This window comes from Cryptotermes secundus, unplaced genomic scaffold, assembly GCF_002891405.2.
Source record: "Cryptotermes secundus unplaced genomic scaffold, Csec_1.0 scaffold303, whole genome shotgun sequence".
NCBI classification, from domain to species: Eukaryota; Metazoa; Arthropoda; class Insecta; order Blattodea; family Kalotermitidae; genus Cryptotermes; species Cryptotermes secundus.
In genome coordinates, this window is record NW_019726229.1 from 438,794 (window position 1) to 462,030 (window position 23,237).

General features: G+C 40.3%; 3 protein-coding genes across 8 annotated transcripts in view; 1 reads left to right on the forward strand and 2 right to left on the reverse strand.

Moving 5' to 3' along the window:
- Window positions 1–3,658, reverse strand: part of LOC111864017 (formin-binding protein 1-like) — a 168,628-nt gene extending 164,970 nt beyond the window's left edge. For all 4 annotated transcript variants that reach the window (XM_023850941.2, XM_023850940.2, XM_023850939.2 and 1 more), the window contains exon 1: window positions 3,482–3,658. In XM_023850941.2, the coding sequence (XP_023706709.1) occupies window positions 3,482–3,505 (24 nt within the window). In that variant the 5' untranslated portion in view covers window positions 3,506–3,658. The remainder of the gene's footprint in view (window positions 1–3,481) is intronic.
- A 2,344-nt stretch (window positions 3,659–6,002) lies between these two features.
- On the forward strand, window positions 6,003–13,676 carry LOC111864020 (protein CutA homolog). 2 transcript variants are annotated; one of them, XM_023850946.2, is made up of 7 exons: window positions 6,003–6,070; window positions 7,128–7,267; window positions 11,062–11,121; window positions 11,231–11,276; window positions 12,714–12,763; window positions 12,878–12,920; window positions 13,427–13,676. In XM_023850946.2, exons 1-7 carry the CDS (start codon window positions 6,068–6,070, stop codon window positions 13,487–13,489), a joined length of 405 nt encoding a protein of 134 aa, XP_023706714.1. In that variant the 5' UTR covers window positions 6,003–6,067; the 3' UTR covers window positions 13,490–13,676. The 2 variants fall into 2 exon arrangements, with proteins under 2 accessions (XP_023706714.1, XP_023706713.1); XM_023850945.2 differs by having other exon boundaries at window positions 6,054–6,217.
- Window positions 13,677–13,739: 63 nt separating this feature from the next.
- Window positions 13,740–23,237, reverse strand: part of LOC111864019 (AP-3 complex subunit mu-1) — a 24,759-nt gene continuing 15,261 nt past the window's right edge. For both annotated transcript variants that reach the window (XM_023850942.2, XM_023850943.2), the window contains 5 exons: window positions 22,638–22,751; window positions 20,611–20,790; window positions 14,589–14,747; window positions 14,458–14,508; window positions 13,740–13,894 (listed from right to left, as the gene is read on the reverse strand). In XM_023850942.2, coding sequence (XP_023706710.1) covers window positions 13,760–13,894; window positions 14,458–14,508; window positions 14,589–14,747; window positions 20,611–20,790; window positions 22,638–22,751 — 639 coding nt within the window. In that variant the 3' untranslated portion in view covers window positions 13,740–13,759. The remainder of the gene's footprint in view (window positions 13,895–14,457; window positions 14,509–14,588; window positions 14,748–20,610; window positions 20,791–22,637; window positions 22,752–23,237) is intronic.

Genomic DNA, 23,237 nt, shown 5'->3' on the forward strand with positions numbered 1-23,237 from the left:
GCACCATGAAGAGTTTCTAAATATACGACGCCAGAGACAAGCTAAGATTAAACTGACAGTGTCGGCACTTCAACAACTCGCAAAATTAACGAAGACATTTTTTGATACTGATACTCCCCGGAAATGATCACATACTGATATATCTTCTACATACTCCAGTTTATATGCAAAGGGAGACTTTAAGTTGAATTTCCAACGGAAATTTCATTAGTGTTAAGCCCGTGTTCAATTCTCGATCATGTGGGATTTGTGGACAAAGTGGCACTAGAGGAGGTTATCGCCGAATACTTCGGGTTCCCCTGCCAATTCTCATTCCACCGACTACTCCATAGTAATTAATCAAACTATCATCGACGCTACATTGTCTCAACACTCTATATTCTCGAGACAGGTTTCTGTTTCCTACGCGTTTCGCTTTTGATACGTTTTGCTTCATATTTTAAGAAAACCCACAATAGCGATGAATGACTGACTATGCCTGTCGCGGGGGTGTGGCACACAACCGACAAGTTCCTTGGATACTGATCTTAAATTGAAAGATCTGAGGTTTTCACGGCGGTGACTATGAAGAATGCCGTCTTCTGGAATGTGACGCCGTGTAGATATATTGTTAACGAAGTTTCGGAGGAACGTATCGCCTCCGTTGACATCTGCTCACGTTGGTTCATCGCTCGCGGATTTCTTATACCCTGAAGATGGATGCGATACGTTCCTCCGAAACGTCGGTCAACAAAATATCTACACAGCGCCACAACCCAGACGATGTTTCCAGCACTGTTGTTACTGAACTCTTCACGGCATATTCAGGGGTTACAACAAACGGAAAAGAAGCATTGCAAGGTTCTTCCCCGGGATCGAAGTTATACAGACAGGACTTGCGCCTGCACTTTTAAGGTAGCCAGCGGCACACGGTCGATGTCGTCCAGTCCCGAGACGAGAGCAAAGCACACTACATGGAGATTCCACGCTCAGGGTTACCAACCCGGACACGCCTACTTCACTGTACGATAAAACAAGTGTTTCTCTCTATTATCAGACGTCAACGCACACAATCTTTGGGGGGGTTACACTACTTTTTTCGACCCTTAAAGAGTCATCTTCAGGTGCTTCCAGTTACACATTATTAATTACTGAATTGCAACGTGAGATCCCTATATTCCTACTTACGTACACAGGCCATAACATGACTACACTCATGTTTATTTACATACTGTTTAGTGGATATTCACTCTTCTGAGCCTAAATATTAAACTTATTTTTTTTGTATTAATTAGGGAAGAATAAATAAAATAAGATCAGTCCTCAAGAAGGTTGAGCGTGGTAATAACAGCGTACTGAGGTGGCAAAGCAAATAATAGAAGAATTTGAGAAGGCCAAGCGAGGTCTACTGCAGCTCAAGACAAGAAACTGAGCACATCTCATGATTTTTAAATAATTTTTAATTAATTTTAACTTAATCAAAAAAATAAGTTTAATATTCAGCCTCAGATGAGTCAATATCCACTAAATAATAGGTAAATAAACTTGAGTGTAGCCACTTTGTGGCCTTCGTACGTAAGTAGGAATATAGGGATCTCTCTCTAATTAATACAGTGTAACTGGAAACACCTGTACATAACCCTTTAAAGGTCGAAACATGTAGTGTAACACAAATTAATAATATAAAAAAATTTTGCGTTTACGGCTGAATTTGTATTATTAGTTGTACTTACGCAACAGGATGCAAACAATAAAAAATAACGTTTCTCTTCTTTCCTTCACAAATTTCGCTACAAACGTTTCATGTTGCACCTAACAAACATTTACATCAGAATCACTTATATGAGAATAATTTATATCAGAAGGATCTTGGAATGAATATTCTTAGAAGTAGTAACTGCTGCTGCTGCTGTCGTTGCTGTCGTTGTTGTTGTTGTTGTTGTTGTTGATTCAACAAAAGACAGATTGTGATTTGTTTACAATTTAAAATAAGGTAAATCTTTCAATACAACACTTCATATCAGCAAATTTACCTTTAGTGAAACTGGCAAAGAGAGCTGGTAGTTGACATAAAATATTCAAACTTTATCGTACACATCTTGTTGTGTTGTAAAATAGCGTAAATGGGTCCATCTACAGAATAAAGGCAAAAATAAATACTACAGACAGTCATGCAACACTAGTACAGCGGGGCCACCTTAGATACACAAGAACAAATATAGAGCACTTAAACTTTACACATACGAAAAACTAAACCAACCATTTACACGACGTCAGAAATAAAATCAACAGGACAGAGCTTTGAAGAAGCTGAGTTTTTCTTGAAAAGCCAACAGCTGCTTAGCCACTCGATAAATTCCCAGCAATTTATGGATCTGGAAGGTTCATTACCACGTGAGCAAGAGCCTGTCACTGGTCCCTAATTACGAATCTAGTCCACACCCTCACACCATACCTCTTTGAAATCAATTTTGTTCGTCGCCATCTTTATGTTCTCAGTTTCTCTTCTTCAAGTTTTCCCATTAAAAACTTTGTATGAACTTCTCTCTAATGTGTACTATATGGCCTGCCCATCTCATTCTCCTTGACTTGATCACTATAATTACAGTTGGCAAAAAGTGCGAGTTATGAAGCTCCTCACTATGGAGTTTTTCCAACCTCCTACTATTTCATCCCCTTTAGGGCTAATCTCAAACACAGTCGGTCTATGGCCAAAAATGCAGAGAAGTTATAAATGTTTTCGAGTTATTATCCAATATACAATTTACGGAAGATAAAATTTACCTTATTAGAATGAATGTGATACAAATTATACATTATTTAACATTATGTCCACCGCAATGTTACCAAATAACATTTAAAATATAACGAAAACACAAAAATTATACTCCCCTGAGCACCGAGTACCGGGGCTCTTTCTCCGGGGGTAAAGCGGCCGAGGCGTGAAGCTGACCACTCACCTCAAACTTCTGCCGAGGTCAAGAAAACGTGGTTCTATAAATCCACTCCCCCATACGTCTGCATGACGCAGTGCAAAATTAGTTTAGCGCTGGGACAATTTTATCTTATTTCCTTTTTACGGACAAAATAATTATGCTTTAAAATCGATTTAATTGACGTATCATTTATCAAGCATCACGCCTAATCAGGCAACTGCTGCTTCATACTGCGATTACAAATAAAATGCACTTTCAGTGCATGTGTAAAACGTCACTAACCACGTACCAGAACAGAAAAAAACATACTCTATTATTGCAATTACAGGGCGGTATTACAAAAATCCGTACCAGTACTTACACAAAAGTAACATTTGCGACCCCTTGGCTTCTAATACAATGCTCTTGAATCAACACGTCTCTAACATGCTATAAATATACAAAATCATTCTGCACTACAGGAAAGAGAAGAATTCCCCCCAGGGTATGTACACCTTCATCACCTAACAACCATGGATCTGCACCACATAACGGAAACGAAAACACATATGAAAGAAGGAACTCACCCACAGTTCCGTTCCCCAACTCATTTTCGAACCACAAACGGTGTTAATGTTCACTATTCTAGCACTTTTCTTTGACACATACACAAAACTCCTCAAGTAATAAAATTCACCATACGCGCACCCAAACACTCAACATTTCCACTTCAACATGGCTGACTGACTACTGCTGACACTAAGCACCAGGGATCGCCAGCAAATTTGATATAGCACTAAATGCTATTGGCTGGAAAGGCAGCAACTGCGGCAACTGCGACACCAGGAATTCAAAATATTGCTATCTGCTCCATCTGTCCAACTATTACAAAACACTTATGCTTCAGTGCCATGAGCTCAGTAGGTAAGGAAATTATCTGTTTCGTTGGCTTTTAGGTTCTCACGGCGGTGGTCATGAAAAGTACATATAATCTTCTGGGATATAACGCCGTGTTGTCCGTTTAGAGTACCCTTCAAGTTACCTTGTTATCCAACTACTCCCTACCTTGTCCAGACATAGCAGTGAAATCTTTTGCAACCCTGATCCCTTGTATAGCACAGGATCTTACTCCGTTTTTAGAAATGACTGCATGTGAAATGGTTTAACCAGTATCATTTCACTCATATCTAATAGGAGAAAATTTTCCAGCAGTTTCTGTAAAGAAGTAAAAACATTTCATAATGTTATACTGTAGCATCCTGCTGTACATTACTTGGTATCAAATGTTGCTGGTTCCATTGTCCCATGTGAAACACGTCTTTCAATAAAAATTACTAAAACTTATTCTCTGTAACGTTTTACACACCACATAACTTTTTAAAAGTTTTCCACTACATGTTTCGACCAATATGGTCGTCACGAGGTGTTTAAAATTATAGTTGAGGAAACTGCTTTCGTGAAAAAGACGCACAGCATAACAAAACAGGAAGAACAACCTGTCACCTCAGACAACCATGTGCATAGAGGGGACCGTATATTAATAAGCAAAGCCATATAACATTTCAGCGCTTGCAAAACAAGGTTCTCCGCAACATTGGTAATTTTGTAAGGCGCACACCGGTTCACTATTTACATGTGGCTTTCAAAATTCCGTACGTATAGGATTATATAACAAAATTATGAAGACAACAAGCAGAAGCCATACAAAATCAAAATAACGAAAATGTCCGCAGTATAAGTCAAGTCGAAGCCCGACAAGGAAAGTATAAGAGGCTTCAACTTTGCAGCGGTCAAGCATACGACCGTTGAAGTTGTAAAGTTGTAGCTGCCGTTGTAGCGGAAACTACTGGAAACAGGACACAATCTGCTGTAATGAGCCTGGACTGACAGAGGCCCTGTATATATTGTATATGCATTTTAACACGTTTAACATGTAAAATGTAACATATTTTATATTATGACAAATGACTTACTACTGCAGACAATGACTCTGACAAAAGACAGACCCGTCCTCTCGTCAGAGATGGGACCCCACAATAACAAGACTGTAACTGTCGAACAGTAATAAATATCTGGTAATGAGCCTCAGATGGGGCTCGGCACCAAGAGAGACTGACTGATTGACCGTCAGTCGCAATGTGACTTTGACTTCCGAAACATACATTAGCCCGCGTGGAGGCGGGGTCCAATACCTCCACCGTAACCCTGCGAGTTGTAGGAGGCGACGAAAGGGGATGTATATAATCTGAGACAGTAAAATATGGTCGCGAGTCCCAAGGGACTTGGACACGAGAAAGACTGAGCTGGCAAGACCAGCAGCATATACAAAAGACAGACCCGTCCTCTCGTCAGAGGGCGTTGCCTTTTCCTCAGTTTGCGCTGCTCCATTCGCTAACATGTGTTCAACTCAGACTGATAACAATTCTCGGAAATCTCGGTTGCGTTACGGTTGCCAGTTTCCTTTGTGTGCGCCCGGCCTAAGGGTTGTGAGTTGGTTCCTTGTAATAATTTCTTCCTCTTCTCCTTTCAGAAAAGCATAAAGCCATCCACCTGCCTATTACCAGCCAGTAAACCATCCTTGTATTTTGACAATTTCCTTATATACTCAAAGTTGGTTCTTCAAAATAAATAAATAAATAAAAACTGAATTAGAATGAAGTTTGCTTGTCTCTCCTCTCCACTGTCATTTTGCATACAATCCTGTTCTCTAGAGTAATTCCACTCACAGTACTGAGTTTGAATCTTAAAATCACTCCTATAACAAAGCTGTATAAATACAGACAAACAAGTCCAGCTTACAAATCAATGCCTCGGATAGCTGCAAAGAAGCAATATCTAAGAACAGGATACGGTTTAATTACAAGATCCACCCATAAATGTTTTTAGTAGTTTTTCATGGTCCTTCCTGGCAAATGCTGGGATAATGCCTGTTTAAGGCCACAAGCACTTCCTTTAAAATCCTTCCCAATTTATCAGCCACTCTGTCATCCAAAGCCTTTACTTATCTCAGAACGTTATGTAGATTAGATACTGAAATTATCGTTAAATGATCCACGAACGAAATAACATTTAAATACGGGGAAGATTCTGTGTATTGTTAAAGTAAATTTTACGAAGGATGTTGGCTATATGGTGTCCACACTCGTTGAACCAATAACATAACAGTACGATTGATGGTAGGGTTTTGATGTGTCGTTAGGGGTTAAGAATTTCTCGGACGTTATGTATATAGAGAAATGTTATTTAATGATCATAATTACAGTGAAAAAGGAAGGAATTATGGATATTTATCATTAAGGACAGCGCACGTGCATCCAGTCTGGGTGGGATCATTACTGCATTATTCATTTAAGAGTTAACGTATTGTAGCTATACAGGAACTCATTCATAACTTCGATGGAGGAAGTGGAAAGAACTGCTGAAGGGCAGTGTTACGTGACCCAATCCACTCCACGTCCCTCGATACTCGAAACCTAAACACGCAATTTGTCACAGATATATAAAATTTTAAGTTCTCACATCGCCCTGCAGTATGGTGGAGTGGTACCGACGTTTCGTAGTAAACTTCTGCCTCAATCCTTGAAGATGGAGATAGCAGTTTCCTTCAGAACATGTGTATCTATCCATCAGACTACAAGGCATCACATCCAGAACACTGAAGTTTCTTGATGAATACATTTCTTCATTTGGAAGGGATGTTTGGGAAAATTTGCATCCCCTGACCGGATGGTTGGTTGAATGTACCATATGGGGACAAACATTCATAATAATTGGTGTACTGTAATTTTTGCCAGGGTTATGTTGTTACTTGAACTGAACATCACCTGAAATACCTGGGCATAGGAAGAAACTTGAGGTTTCTTGAGTGAGACATTCGAGATCAAAACTGCTTTGTTTTGTTTTATTCTGTTTGGCCATGGTTGTTTAGCAGGGCACTAAATTATGTGCCACTTGGCCATCTTTTGTGCTTTGACACAAATTTCAATACCCTACTTCAGGACTTTTCTGCAATGAACACAAATCAGACAGGACAGACCTTTACTAATGACCATGTAAAGAGTTTATTCCACTCAAAATAATTTTACATGAATTTTTAGGCTTTTGGGCTTTACAATATTCATAATTGTGATATTTTTTTTCTGTATGAGGTATCATTATTTGTAATCAAATTAAACCTTTAGAGCTGGCACAATGAAAAGTTTTAAACTTCCTTAATATAAAAGGTACTTGCAGGTGCTGGGTGCAATTTTGCTGTGTATGCCAGTTTTACTCACCCTGCTGAGAAGAGGTATGGCAAGCAGTTACACAGCAGGAACTCATTCTGTTGCCTATGTAACAGCACCCAGTGAAGACGTGGCAAAGAAACTTGCTCAGTGAGTACAGCATCATAGTTCATAAGCTTTCTTGGATTTATTAATTAGTCTGATTATAAAAAAGTACTAAAAAATAAAAGTTGTTCCATCACCAGAGAGCAACATGACAGTAGAAAGGGGCATGTAGATAGTATCAACACATTCTATGAGGATATGATGAGAAGTAGTCTCCATTTCTCTATCTAAAAAACATACACACATAGCAGTGTGAACCACACAGCATTCATTTAGTCATATGAGTACTTTCCACTTTTGTGTGAAGTCTGATGATTTTACAAGTAGAGGTCTCTGAATTAGTCAAGGAAGGGACGCAATGTAAGGTTGTGTGTGTGTGTGTGTGGAATAAACAGCATTCAACGATCGAGTCTGTGACTGCAGGGAAGTTCCATCCATTCAGCCATCATCATCATCATATTTTATCAGATAATGAAGTCAGGACAGCAATGAAGATATGGTTCCATCAACAGGACACAGTTATGACATGACAGACTCATGAAAGTACATTATCATCGGCAGAAGTGTTTAGACCACAGAGGTGGGGATTATGTTGAGAACTCTGTAAAATTACAGACTAAAGTTCACCATTTTTATTTCAATGAAGGAAGCATTACTACTCGGCATGCCCTCATATAACTCAGCGTTGAACAGAGGTAGAATGAAACCTCATATAAGGTTTCTTTGGGGGGCAGTAGATATGAATTTTAAACTAAGGAAATTTAATACCTAAATTATTGATTGAGAGGATTGAAACTGAACATTAAATGAGGAGAAACCTTAAATGGAGTTTCACTGCATGTGATCAGCCTCACATCACAGTCTGACCAATCTACCCCTGCGCAGAATCTCTGTAACTACTGAACAGGAAGTTGGGGTGTGCCTGAGATCTGGCCTGGACTAGGTGGGAAAGTGAAAATTCTTTGTCTGTACCGGTAATTGAACCCAACATATAGCCCAGGGTCAGTCCTTAGCTCATATCAGTGGTTGCAGAATATTTAATTTGAGAAGTACTAGTGTGTCACAGCAGATATAAAATATTAAACAAGTAATGCATGTCTTATTTGCTATCTAACAATTTTATTAGTCATGAATTTCCTTGTACTCTGTTCTAATACAAGGGTTGGAACTTTAATAGTGGCAACACTGCTGTAGAGACGCCATGCAGTGGAACCAAATAATGTCACTTATACCACACGTTAGTTACATACCTACCTTACCTCAGAGCAAATGGACTCTCCCTTCCCACATCATGCACATGCGCAGTGATGAGAAGAACAGAGCCTCGTCTTAGCTGGCGGTCTAATGTAGTGTTGTTGCAATGTTTTCAAAACAGGAACAACGAAGTTGGATAAAGACTGAATGTGCCAAAGGCCGTACAGCACGACAGTGTCATCAAGGTCTTCAAGAGGCTTGCGGGGAATCTGCATTGCCTTACAGAACAGTGGCAAGGTGGGTAAAAGCCTCCAATGAGGGATGCCAAAATGTGGCAGACATGCGTCGGCCAGGTTGTCCTAGTGTCAGTGAAGAAGTGTATGCTCTTTTCGCGTTACTGGAGAGTGATCGACGCCATACGATTTGTGAGTTGGCCCAAGAGACAGGATTAGCACATACGACTGTGCTTCACATTCTGAAGGAACGCCTGGGCATGAGAAAAATTGTATCACGATGGGTTCCGCATGATTTGACAGAAATGCAGAAATGGCTACGATACGATGCTCCTCGTAACCACTTGGAGCGCTATGAGCGCGAAGGAGAGGCTTTCTTACGCCGTATCATTACGCTGGATGAGACATGGGCCAAATCGTATGAGCCACAAATGAAACGTCAATCGAACGAATGGCGTCATTACGGGTCACCACAAAAATCAAAAGTTCGTCAGAACCCCAGCAATGTGAAAGTTATGGTGATTCTTGTGTACGACTGTGATTGTATTATCCTAACGCATACTGTTCCCTGACAGCAGACTGTCAGTGCGCAGTATTACTGTTCATTTTTGGAACACGACCTGTGACCAATTTTGAGAAAGAAGTGGCAACACTTTCTGCAGAACCTACCCATCATTTTGCAGGACAATGCTCGGCCGCATGCAGCACAAGCTGTGGCTGATTTGCTCGATCGATGGGGCTGGGAAGTGCTGTACCATCCACCATACTCCCCGGACTTAAGCCCTTGTGACTTCAACTTGATTCCTAAGATGAAGGAACCACTTCGTGGCATTCGCTTCGCAACTGTTCCAGAGATTCTTCAGGCAGTAGACTGCTTTATTCGAACTATCAACAAAAGAGGTGCTGCTAAAGGTATCCTATGACTTCCGCATCCCTGGTAACGGGTTGTACACGATGCTGGTGACTACATTGAAGGACAGTAAAACTTCGAAACATGCATCCATTTTGTATCAGTTGTAAATAAATAGTTGCCACAATTAAAGTTCCAACCCTCGTAGTATTCAGCAAATAAGTCGCTTGTCATGCATGTGACCAGGTGTGCAGACATTCCCTTTTTCAGTGAAGACTGATAAGTTTAGTGGGATACACCACTTAACATTTTAACAAAATCAGTGAACAACTACTGATCATGAACCAGTGTCTCCTTATGTTTACTTTTATGGTGAATTCTGTATTCCACTATGCAACTGAAAGGTGAAGACTTTTGGCTCTGAAACTGTAGATGCTGTTGTGTAGCTGTGTGTTTTAGTCATTTTAAAGATACTATAAGCAGCTTGTGCAGTAGTGTATTTAGAGCCAAAGAAATTAAGTTTAAAGAAAAGAACTTTGATACTCACATTGGAATGAAAAACCCAAGTTTGCTTGTGAACCCACCAGTATATAAAATGAATGGCTGAAATGGACAGCCAAATATTCTCAAATTGTCAACATGTCTGTTCATCTTTTTTCTGTAAGCCTTTATGGTTCACTGCTTCACTGAATACTTATTCTCATATTTGCATTTGCTTGGCAGAATTCTGCATCTTCAAAAAATCTGCTCGCTTCTTCAGTATGCACAGAATTCCATAAATTTGTCATCTCTAAAGGAATTCTCAATGTATAAATTATCACATGAATTCCTGTCAAATAGAACATTTCACCAGATAACTCACTCACACTTTGTGAACAATTGAATTTTACTGGTCTAGAATACAATGTTGCTACATGTTTCAGCTCACAGGTGATAAAATTAACAAGTCTTATTACCAATGAATTGCAAATTATATATGGATCCATATATTACTCTTATATGGTGTGTTACAAAATGAAATGAAAAAAAATATATGATATACTTCTGTCGCTTTTCTAATTGCCTTTATATGCACAGATTATACAGCTGCATTCTTACACTAAATTCTCAATGCATAATAGATCTTATATCACACTGATATTTGTGGATTTGTTGTTGAAGCCATGTGCTAACACAGGAGACAATATGGAGTAAATTTTGAAGTTACTCAGTTCAGTCACTAATATCTAAACACCAAACTTTTTTGAAGAAAGTCGTCTTCTGGGTTTAGGCGCCGTGTATTCTTCGTTTTGGCCAAAGCGAAGAATACACGGCGCCTAAACCCAGAAGACGACTTTCATCATAGTCATCGCCATGAAAACCTCAAAACTTACACATCAAACTTTTTTATTTGGGAAGAAAGGTGCCAAAATTTGATTCCAGTGCACAGTGCCAACAAGAATGCTATATGCCCCCCAAATGGGCGCTATTTATTAGAAGGTGTGGCTAGTTTTGATGATACCCTCTCTCCATATGCCATGCTACAAAATTGAAATGTCAATAATATGTATTATTATTTTCAGTGGTATTGTGGCTAACAAACTGGCAGCTTGCATTAACGTTATACCCAAGATAACTTCTATGTAAGTAAGTCAGTTATTATATCTGTAGTGGAATATGAACATTCATATTGTTAATGCAGTGATATATATTTAGGAAGTTGAATTAATTAAAATGACACTTCATCTACAGATATGAATGGAAGGGAGAAATCAATGAAGACTCAGAAGTGCTAATGGTATGTAATTGAGGGAAACTGATAATAGAGAATAAGAGGTAACCTGGTGAGATAATTAGACTATTTTCTTTTTCCCCTTGGCACTACAGCCCCAGTGGGCCTAGTCCTACCTCCATTCACTTCGGTTTCCCTAGATCTTACACATTCGGTAGGACTCCTTGGGCGGGTGATCACCTCGTCGCAAGGCCTCTACCTGTACACAAACACAGAAAAACGCACACACACAAACTAAACATCCATGCCCTGAGTGGTATTCGAACCAACGATCCTGGTTTCCAAGCGAGCGAAGACAGTACATGCCTTAGACCGCTCGGCTACAATTAGACTAATTAGCCCACCTAACTGGACTCTTAGACTAAGGCAGCTAGCTGAATTCAGTCCACACCATTTTTTCTCTCTAACACAATACAGCATTATACAAAAGTGCTTTATTGCAGTAATGTAGTGGTGTGCTAAATCTCAGCCTGAAATCAGGCATCCCATTATTTCCTTAACAGAATAATCATCTACATGAAATATTTACTTAGAATAATAGACAAGAATATTTGTTTGTGTGTTGACACTGAATTGTGTACAGCTTTGCACAAGAAAAGTAAGCCATTCCCTGGAGTACACAACTGAACCATCAAATGTTCAGTGTGTAAACTGAGAAAATTAAAAGATGCACTCAAAATTGGTGATAATTTGAACACAGTAACCAACAAACACTTTCTTTCATTTCATACGGGGTTATTTTCAAACCTTGTTATTGAGATCTTCCCGCATTTTTGAGATCCATGATATTTGTGTGGATACACAGCCTTCACCTTTTTTTTTTTTATTATTGCTAGTGGGGCGGGACTAAGTCCCTTGTACTGCGGCCACTTCTGGCCTATTGTACCAGCCCCAGATGACAGGTGAGGGTGATTGTGGAGCAATTGGTGGAATGAAGATTGGCATGGAAAACCGAAGTACTTGGAGAAAACCTGCCCCAGTGCCACTTTGTCCACCGCAGATCCCACTTGACCAGACCCGGGCTGCCGCAGGGGGAAGCCAGTGACTAACCGCCTGAGCTATGGCGTGGCCCCCAGCCTTCACCTTGAAGAAACTTTTATGAATGTCCATGGCTTCAGTTCCATGAGACAAACTACAACACATATTCTAAAACCTCTGTAAAGGATGTGAGTAATATCTACAAAATAAAAATCTATCCATACTGTGTTGCTGCCACAACACATTCAACTTCAACTGTAGTTTCCACAAAAATTATGTATCATTCAAATTTTTATGAAGGGGGATTTTCATTTCAATGTTCAAGAAATCACATGGTGGAGTCTACAGATGTGAATTTCTAGACACTTGTTAAATTAGTATATTACTATGAATTTTTATTCTGGAACATGTATTGAACTGGAGTTGTACAGTCTTTCACTGTACGTATTATGTTTATCTTTCCAGATGATCAAAACTAGGACATCTCGGGTTGATGAACTAGCAGAATATGTCAGGTAAAGCTGAAAGCAAACCTTTCACCTTATCAAAACACATGAGAGTACCCTCCTGTCCAGCTTAGAATCTGTGTTTCAGGTTAATATTTGACATACATTTTTGGTTCTTTTTAGGTCAAATCATCCTTATGAAGTGAGTGAGGTTATCTCTTTACCAGTAAGTATCAAAATATTTGCTACAAATTTTCTTCTTCTGAAACAGCCATGCTTAGGCAGCGTTTTACAGTCTTTTATAAGCCTGTACGCAACATCTGCACACCATTCAATATCAGAGATAACATGGATGGAGCAGATTCAAAAAGAAATTACAACAGTAACATTTATTCTCATAAAGGATTAACAGAATTCAGTGACTGTATTAAACATAATGTAATACTTCTTCCTTCAACATTTATAGTATTCAAAGACAGTTTTTTTCCTCTGTTCCTCAATTCAGGCCATGTTTAGGAATAAGAATATTTTTCACATCCTAGTGAACACGGTGAAATTATCCCTGAACCTAGGCAACAGATATCTATTTGAAAGTGTGCACCTAACTTGAAAGGATTTCCCCCTTACTGAAGTTGCATTCACATTACTATTAAAGTTCAATTTTTATGGGTGATTTTCTGACATCACCAAATAAAATGTTGCTGCTTGACAGTATCTCTGCATATATTTCAGATTGAGAATGGGAATCCACCATACTTGGACTGGATTGGCGAGACTGTTCCAAAGAAATCATAGCTTCAAAATCCATACACTGATGTCATCAATACAAGTTTTATCAGATGGAAGAGTCTTTTTCTTTTTTGTAATACTGGTGTCAATATGAAAACAGAAAATATAAATGGTTTAAGGAATAAACATGATTTCTAATAAAATGGCTTTATTTTCTGGAATACTTACTTCAGAATGGCTGACACAGAATAACCATATGTGCAGAATTAGTTGACATGATACAGTTATTTTTTGAGGCCATCCTTCTGGTTAAGTTTTAAATGCATGACCCAAAATTCACATTCTGATCTGGAAACGACCAGCTTTTGTTATATACTTGACACCCTTAAATGGCTTGTACTTCTCACCATACATATCAAGTCGATTCACCTTCAATCCTGATACAGCTAGCTGGCTGATGGTGAACTGAACCTGTGGATTAATAAATATAATATTCATATCCTTAATTTAATTGCGACATACCAAGTATACAACTATGTAACATGAAATTAAATTATGCATGGTGAGTTGAAGTGAACCGGAGAGGAAGTGGTTGTGAACTATTTCTACATATTAATCCCAGAATGTGTTTGTAATGGCTAACACAAATCACAAAAATATCTCTGCGAAGGTAGCCAGTGCTCCATTTGAGATTCAAACTGATCACCTCCAAATACGAGTATGGCCTATTACCACTTTTTCACCCTACCAGGTGGATTAAGGCAAGGTAGTTAAATAAACAAGCCATCATATTGGCTGTGTGGTCTAAGGCATGTACAGTTTTCACCCTGTTGAACACTGGCATCATGGGTTCGAATCCCACCTGAGGCATGGATGTCTGTGTGCATTTATTCTATGTTTATGTTGTTTTGTGTATAGGCAGAGGCCTTGCGACTGGCTGATTCCCCATTCAAGGAGTCCTACTGACTGTATATAGGATTAAGAAACTGTAAAGTGGCCAAGGCCCAACAAAGGGCTGTAGTACCTATACATACATTGATTGCTGGATTCGACTCCACAGCAGTAGTACCAGACTGCAGGTTGATCTGTAACACATTCACCAAACAATTACATTTTGATCTCAATCTTCATGGCAATTACAGTACTACTGCTGTAGGTAGCTCACCGTGCCACGCAGACTGGGCAACTTTGCTGTGTCAATACGCCCAACATCCCATATCAGGACTTTGCTCACAGGATCAAATGAGTATTTTCCTTGATTTGGTACCAGGCTGCAATTTAGGACTGCTTTTGGCATAGGTATCTCAATCATCACAGATTCAACCTAAAATATATATGCAGAGGAATTAAACAAATTCTCAGCATAGCAGTTTTAGAAGAAAAGTAATTATCCCTATTTTAATTTATATAAATTAATCCTTCCTCTGAGAAGTTGACCATTACTCAGCAGGTCAAGAAATATCCTGGGTTTGTGGAATAACAAGAATGATCATTCCCCTGTTCTCAAAAGCCCAATGGACCCTCTCCTCAGTTAGTTTGTACCAGTTCACATCTTCACAACCCTTCTGTAGGATGTAGAATCTACAGAATATATACGAGGGTGTTTCTAAAGTTTCCTGTATGGTGGTGCCAACATGAAGTGTTCTGTGTAAGAACTCCCATAAGTTGTGACTTTAGTATCAACCATATGCTGTAGGGAAGCATTGTGGTGACTGAGTGCACTTGCACAATATTTAGCTATGGACTGAGAGAATGTGAGTTTCAAGTGTATGGGTATGAGAGTAGTGATCAGTTTCACGTGTTGTTGGGAAAAATGTCATGTGAATGTTCTTATGTATTGAAAGAAGACCAAAGGACTTACGCCTGACTGTGAGTTCAGGTCAGGCCACATTTGTAATGACATTGACTTGTACACAGTTTTTATTACACATGATCTTTGTAAATCTGGTGGTAAAAAGTAAAGCTGCCCCTGTGCTTAATTAATTTAGCAACATGTCATGAAGAAATATCAGGAGTGGAGGTAGAGCTCCACCATTCTTGACTTTGGCACTAGATGGAGGTGAGTCGGCCCCAGGGATGGCCTGGATGCCATGCAGAAGAGAAGAATCTTGCCCTACAGAAATCTGGTGATGCTGTCTATGGACTAAAATTTGATTCCAAGTTAAAGAACAGCTGGTCATGGAGGTGTAGGTTTGTTTGAATAGAAATTCACTAATTTTTTTAACAGAGAATACAACTGATAGAAAACACACCTTTTTTTTCACTAAGTAATTAAATAATGTGTATGAATGTCTCTACTTCTCAGAGAATTTAGAAACTAATAAAATAATCATATGAATATAAGCAGAAATAGAAAAGTTATATTTAATGTTAACATTATTAAGAGGTAATGCCCATTCATTATCAAGACTATTAATCTGTGCACACATCACACCCCTGATTGGCACAGGCTGCACAAAAAACACTACTTCCAACAGCTATTCTATTGTTCTGTGTGTGTTTGTTGTGGTCTTCACATGATGGCTGCTGATCCGTTCCCTAGCAATGGCTGTCTCTGCTGCTGTCACAATTATGGGTTTCAGCAGACATACCACAATATTTCTTACCAGAAATTAACTAATGACAAGTCAAGCAAATCATCCCTTCCACCTAATTTATCAAAGACCCTGACTATTAACAGCACAACATATTATATAATTAAGCATCCCATAGTATAATTTGAAGGGTTAACATTGCTAATACCAAAACTCATCACTGGACAATCTCCTTAGTCAATTCTATTCACTTCCTATTAGCCCCACCTAAACTTGTGGGAGGACTAACAAGGTGTATCACCGTACAGATATGGGTGAAGCCCGACCTATTCGCCAACACCTGAGCAGGCTGCCCCTAGCAAAGCAAGCGGAGATGCTTGACGGCATGCAACGCTGTGGGGTTGTCGAGGAATCAGACAGCCCATGGTCGTCCCCAGTCATTCTGGTCAGGAAGAAGAATGGAGAACTCTGTTTCTGCGTGGATTACAGAAAGTTAAATGATGTCACAAAGAAAGACTGTTTTCCACTACCCTGGATTGCTGACACTCTAGAAACGCTGGCTGGAGCCAAGTGGTTCTCCACCCTCAATCTGAAAAGTGGATACTGGCAAGTAGATGTACACCCAGACGATAAGGAGAAAACAGCATTCTTGACAGGGCAAGGATTATGGCAGTTTACGGTCATGCCCTTTGGGCTCTGCAACCCTCCTGCAACATTTGAAAGACTAATGGAGACAGTACTGTGAGGTCTCATGTACGATTCATGTCTCGTGTACTTAGACGACATAAACGTAATTGGCCGCACTTTCCAAAGAACACTTGACCAACCTGCGAAAAGTATTTCAGCAGTTCCAGGAAGCCCGCCTAAAGCTCAACCCAGAGAGGCGTCAACTCTTTCAGAAGGCGGGACACTACCTCGGACATATCGTATCACCTGGAGGGATAACCACCGACCCAGAGAAACTGAAAGCCGTGAAGGAATGGCCAACCCCAAAGAATAACCATGAAGTTAGGAGCTTCCTGGGGTTATGCACGTAATACAGATGATTTATTTCCGGTTTTGCGAACATTGCTAAACCACTAACCAAATTCACTGAGCGGAAGCAATCCTTTCAGTGGACCACAGAGGATGAAGCCACCTTCCAAATGCTCAAGACAGCCCTGTGTGCTGCCCCGATTCTTGCATACCCACAACCAGGAGAGAGGTTCATCGTGGACACAGACGCCAATAATGTCAGAATTGGAGGAGTACTCTCTCGAATACAGGACAGACAAGAGTGTATCATAGCTTACTTCACCAAGACGCTAAACAAAGCAGAGAGAAACTACTGTGTCACCCAACGAGAACTACTTGCCATAGTGAGGATGCCGGAACATTTCCACAAGTACCTGTATGGACAATGGTTCCATCTGCGCATGGACCACTGCGCTTATCTGGCTCATGAGTTTCAAGAACTTAGAAAGACAAACTGTGCACTGGATACAGTGCCTACAAGAGTACAACTTTACTTCTTAGCATTGTCAAGGCCGGAAACACAACAACGCAGACGCCTTATCTAGATGACCCTGCCAAGAGCAATGTTCGCATTGCCACAAAGTTGAGACACGGGCAGATGTAAAGCAAATACGCGCTATTGCAACCCTACTGGCAGCTGGCTGGGACCCAGTTACCCTAAGACAGGAACATATTGTGACGTGTTGACCCCTACCTCCCCAGCTGCACGTAGCGGTAACGTAGCGCTCGCGTAATAGGCGAGTAATCACCCCGCATCCTGGTAGCTATGCAATGCGCGGTGACGTCACGAGCGGAGCCGAAGTGAGCCGAGCGGAGCCGACGTTAGCCGAGTCCCCGCGACCTTGAAGCTATGCAAAGTGAATCAACAGCGGTGACGTCACCGAGGGATATCGCGGTTGCTAGGCAGCAGTCAACAACTCCGGACAGCGTGGCTAGCAACATGGACCAGACGACAATTGTCCGATCAAGGCTACATAAGGAGCAGCGAAGGCTATTCACAGTCAGTTGTACTGTGACAGTCGCCGAGTGTGTTATCAACAGTTCTCAAGGCAGCAGCCTGCGAGTGTGCGATAACTAAGAAGTCAGCGAGTGGAAGACTTATTGTGTGCTTTCAAGACATAGTGAGTGCTGTAGTACAGTTATATCTGGAGTGTGTATTTCAGGGAGACTTGTATAGCTCCCGCGTTAATACGTGAAGACTCTTGAAGATAGTGTTAAGAGATTTTGTTGTAGGGTTTGTAAAGTGTGGAAACCCGTAATATTGTGATAATTAATTGTAGCCGTTATTTGTAGATTGTTAAATTAACCATCTCTACGGCGTCTTCGGTAACAAAACACGTAACAATATAAACGACCCAGAAGAGCCTATTCTACAGGAAGTAGAAACCAGATGACTGGAATGGCAAGATATCGTGGATCAGAGTCCCATGTACAAAAGCTACTGGGCTCAATGGAAATCGCTCACTGTGAGAAACGGCATACTATAGTGCAACTGGGAATCCGCCAATGGAAGATATCAAGTAGCCCAGATAATTATTCCTCGGAGCAGGGTGAAGGACGTTCTAAGCGAACTACATGGTGGACCGTCAGGAGGTCACTTGGGTGTTAACAAAACCCTGAATAAGGTTCAGCAGAGATTCTACTGGCTCCAAGCAAGAGCCGATATTGAGAAATGGTGCCGACAGTGTAACACAGGTGCAGCCAGTCGGGGACCGCGGACCAGGAATAGTGGGCAAATGCACCAGTATAATGTTGGGGCTCCTTTCGAGAGAATAGCCATTGATATCGCAGGGCCCTTCCCATGAAGCGACCAAGGAAACTGATACCTACTGATCAATATGGACTACTTTATCAAGTGGCTGGAAGGGTATGCCATTCCAAATCAGGAAGTGTCAACAATAGCAGAAGTTCTGGTTGCCAACTTCTTCTGTCGCTTTGGCATACCTTGGGAGTTGCACAGTGACCAAGGCTGTAATTTCGAGTCTCATCTGCTACAAGAAGTTTTGCAATGCCTGGGAGTGAGCAAGATGCACACCACGCCCCTGCACCCACAGTCGGACGACATGGTGGAACGCTACATTAAGACCATCAAGGGGCACTTGCGGAAGGTTGTCGCATCCCACCAGAGGGACTGGGATGAGGGGTTACCCCTCTTTCTCCTAGCTTACAGGACATCCACTCACAACACTATGGGCTACGCCCCTGCTAGCCTAGTGTTCAGATGAGAACTCTGACTGCCCTGCGACCTGCTTTTTGGGGTACCCCCAGACAAGGAATTACCCACAACTGATTATGCAGCAGACTTGGTGTATCATCTACACGACATCTACAATTATGCTTGACAACACCTGAAGCTCGCCAGTGACCGGATGAAAACTCAGTACAATAAACTGGCCAACTCCGCAGTTTACCACGAGGGCGACAGAGTTTGGCTTTATCGTCCAGCCCGCAGGAAAGGGAAATCACCGAAACTTCAATTCTCGTGGGAAGGCCCTTACAAAGTAGTAACCCGGATAAATGACATGGTATACAGAATCCAGAAGAACTCTAGGTCAAGAATGTTGGTAGTACACCTGGACTGGCTCGTGCCTTATCATGGAGCTGCTTGGGACGAGCAACCATAAGAAGAGGGCAGGAACGGGGATGTACCATTAGGCTGTTCGGGACGAACAACCTTTAGAATGGAGCAGTGTGACGTGGATGGTGCAACAGGAAGTAGGGATCACGTGAACTCTGCGGTCTCGCAAGTGATGTCACATACACTCACTCAATCCATCATTACACAACGCTCGGTAAACAACCCACCCATGGTGACTTAACAGCAGAGCAGCTGTGTCAGGCAACCATTGTTGTGGTGAAGTAACAGCATAGGAGCCGTCACTGCTGCTACGGTAACAGGCCAGTAAACACTCTGCCCCCCCCCACAGTGATGTAACAAGGACACCGCTGTTAAGACGGGGCAACAGGGAACAGTATAAAAGGCCGGCTGAGTGGTGTGTGAGCCAGTGTGTGATTAGGGATGACAGAGTCTGGATTGTGAAGCTGGACAGAAGACAGGGGAAGTCTAGCAGCTGTGGAAGAAGAAGAAGACCCAAACACATGATCAGAAGAGTTTACATGTGATAAGCAGTGATAGTTTGTGATAACTGAGAAGGTATTGGGAGTGTGTAATTCAGTGACACTTGTATAGCTCCCATGTTATAAATACGTGAAGCCTACTGAAGAGAGTGAAGAGACTATTGTGTAGGGTTGTAAAGTGTGTCAACCTGTAACAGTATTATAAGTATTTGTATTTACGACTTGTAGGTTGTTAAATAAACCAATTATTAATCCGAACTGCATCTTCAGTAGCAAAACATGTTACAATAATATTACTCCACGATTTCTTCTTGGACCTTCTAAGTGACTACTTCTGAGGAGAGAAATCCATTAATGCAGATATGCTACGAATATTTCAATGAACATGGTGGATATAATAAAAAAGAAAGTAAATAAAAGTTAAAAAAAATATTCTCTCCTTGGTTCCAAAGTTTTCTGACATCCTGCAGATTATAATAAACACAGGGATAAATGGAATATTTGTAGCACAAATGACATACACAGGTAGTTGGTTTAAGCATTCTAAACTAAAGTACTTACTGTTCTACCTATGGTCTGCTTTGGTCCAACAGTAATGTCAAGTCGACCACCACCGGCTTCACGGAAGGATATGTTATGTCGCACATATATTGGAATGGCCACAATATTTTGTGATCCAATATGATATGACATTAACCGGAAGTTTCCATCAGGTGGAATGAAAGACAGGATCCTCTCAGACTGCAATCATATTCATAAAGTGACCAGGTACACACAGTTACAAAAACATAAGTGAAATATGACAACTTGTCAGAGGTACTGTACACAGGATTTATTATGCAACAAATACATCAAAATTCTGTAACTTCCAGTGCTCCAGTATCTATTGTTTTGTGTCCATTCCAATAACTATGTCCTGTCTGAAAAACTGTCACCTCTGGGACAAGTTCACCATCATGAACTGCCTGACAATACTAGTTACAAAAATTATGGTCATGTGGCCGCAAAGAAAGAAAAACTGTTATGTATGATCACAGTTTCAGTAATTTTGTTGTGGTCACCACATGGTCTCTTTTGATATTCCCAGTCCTTTTGTAAGTCATTTGAGAGTTCGAGGCTAATATTGAAGCTTAGATGCAATATCATACAACTTTTCTCCCTTTTAATACTTGAGGGTGACATTTTGCCAGATGTTCTTCCTTGACAATATTCTGAATAGTGTTTCTGTGGGGAACTCAAATGCCATAATGAATGGGCTATGTTTCCTTATGTAAACATATACCCTAGCCTATACCTTAGTTGGAACCAGTAACAGGATTAGTATTAGGCCAAAGTAACCACATATGGTGGAACCATGAGATAATGGGCATTGCTTACAAGAAGAAACTTCAGCACCATCAGTATATTAAGGTTACATACATGAAAAGAAATCTCATATAAAATTACATCATTCCTTCTAGCACTTTCATCATAACAAGCAATTCACAGCCAGCCACAACTTTTTGAATGATATGTAACTGCGGGTTTGTTTCTCAGATTGGCAGTCCAAAAATGTACCATTAAACCACATCTCTTGCCTCTCCCATGTTTGGGACAAAAAAAGACTCAATTCCAAAATCTGATAAATGTATGTCTGAAAAAAATATTTTGCCCCCCCTCAGGCAGAAGTGCTTAGCATCAGGAACTGTTCTAATTCATGACTGACAAATTTCTGCCAAGAGATGATGTAACTTCTCAGTTTGGAAAATAAGAAAGACATTGAGAATGTTGAATTATTCTGTGACATTCATGTCTACACCATAACCACTTTGAACAAGTTAGGATATGCTTGTATGACATAACAGTTCTGGCATGTGCCTATATACAGCACAAAATCAATTTTGTTTCATTATCTTGAAAACCATACCAGTGCAAAAAGTGTGAACATGAGACGTGGGTTTCATTTTTATCTAGAAATATTCTTCAGAACAATCTTTGTTGTGATAAATATTTAGTTATTTTGTGTGAGGTCTGCACAGACACACACTTTGGTAGCGTCCTTTTTCATTCTCAGATTTTAAACACAGCTGAGAGATGCTGACACATTTTGGTAAAACTCCCCAACATAAAATTTCAAGAAATATCCAATATGTGCTTCTCGATTTGTAACACACAAACAGAAGGCTGGATAGATAAACATGAGAAAGCTAAAACAGGCATTTTTGCAGGTTTTCAGTGTAAATGTGCCAAAAAAAAATAAATACTGTAGTGCTGAATTCCTTTTTTAAACATTAGTATGAGCTTCAAGGTTATGTATTTCAACTTTTTTCAGATATTATGAGTAGTTATAATGAGCATTTCTATGAACTGTAAAAATTCTCATTATCTTGAAGCTGCATGGCACAAGTAAAAAATAAAGTAAAGGTATCCTTGTAGCAGGCTGTGGAGGCCCGTAAGGTATGAGCTTACATAACTGAGTTATCATAAAATATTCTTGACTGACTTAGCACTATAAAAGCATCGACAGTGTACACTATCTGGACTTAGGGACCTCTGATGTTAGCTTACCAGAATTACAGGTATATCATCACGTGGAATAATAAACTTACCTCCCACCTCTTGAAACGAACACAGGGATGAAAACTGACATCATCAAATAATCGTGGGTTCATGAAGGACAATGTCAGATCCGGCATGCCACTCAGCTTGATGCAACAATCAATCTATAGGTAGAAGATATATATTCATTGATATTAATGTTCATACAGCAATATCACATATCTAATAATGATGTGGCAATGACACTGATGAATATCATTTTGTGTGTGTGCAAAGTGAAGGACTTAAACTTTTTCAGCAGAACAGTGAATTAAACTTTTTCGTGCTTATTGTTTAAAAAAGTACTATCCATGATAAAAATGTCCGGTTATTGTCTAGTATCACCTTACAACATGCATTTCATAATAGGAGATAATTAGATCCTATTTACCCCTCACAACAGCACTCAAATAACATATACACATCATTTCACTAACACACACTTTACAGACTTTATAACCTGAATGGTGCATCTACTGGAAGATTGGGGGCAAATAGTCTAGAACAGTGCTGTCCAACGTTCTTATGTACTCGGGCACAATTCACTGATGCCTATGGAGGTGTGGGTGGGTGTCAGCACACACTACTACTACTCGTACTTCTACTACTAC

Excerpts from the sequence above, each read along its gene's own strand:
- LOC111864020 (XM_023850945.2), top strand. The coding sequence starts at position 6,131 with ATGTTATTTAATGATCATAATTACAGTGAAAAAGGAAGGAATTATGGA. Across the intron at positions 11,122-11,230 it reads ATACCCAAGATAACTTCTAT|ATATGAATGGAAGGGAGAAA; the intron begins GTAAGTAAGTCA and ends CTTCATCTACAG. Across the intron at positions 12,764-12,877 it reads GAACTAGCAGAATATGTCAG|GTCAAATCATCCTTATGAAG; the intron begins GTAAAGCTGAAA and ends GGTTCTTTTTAG.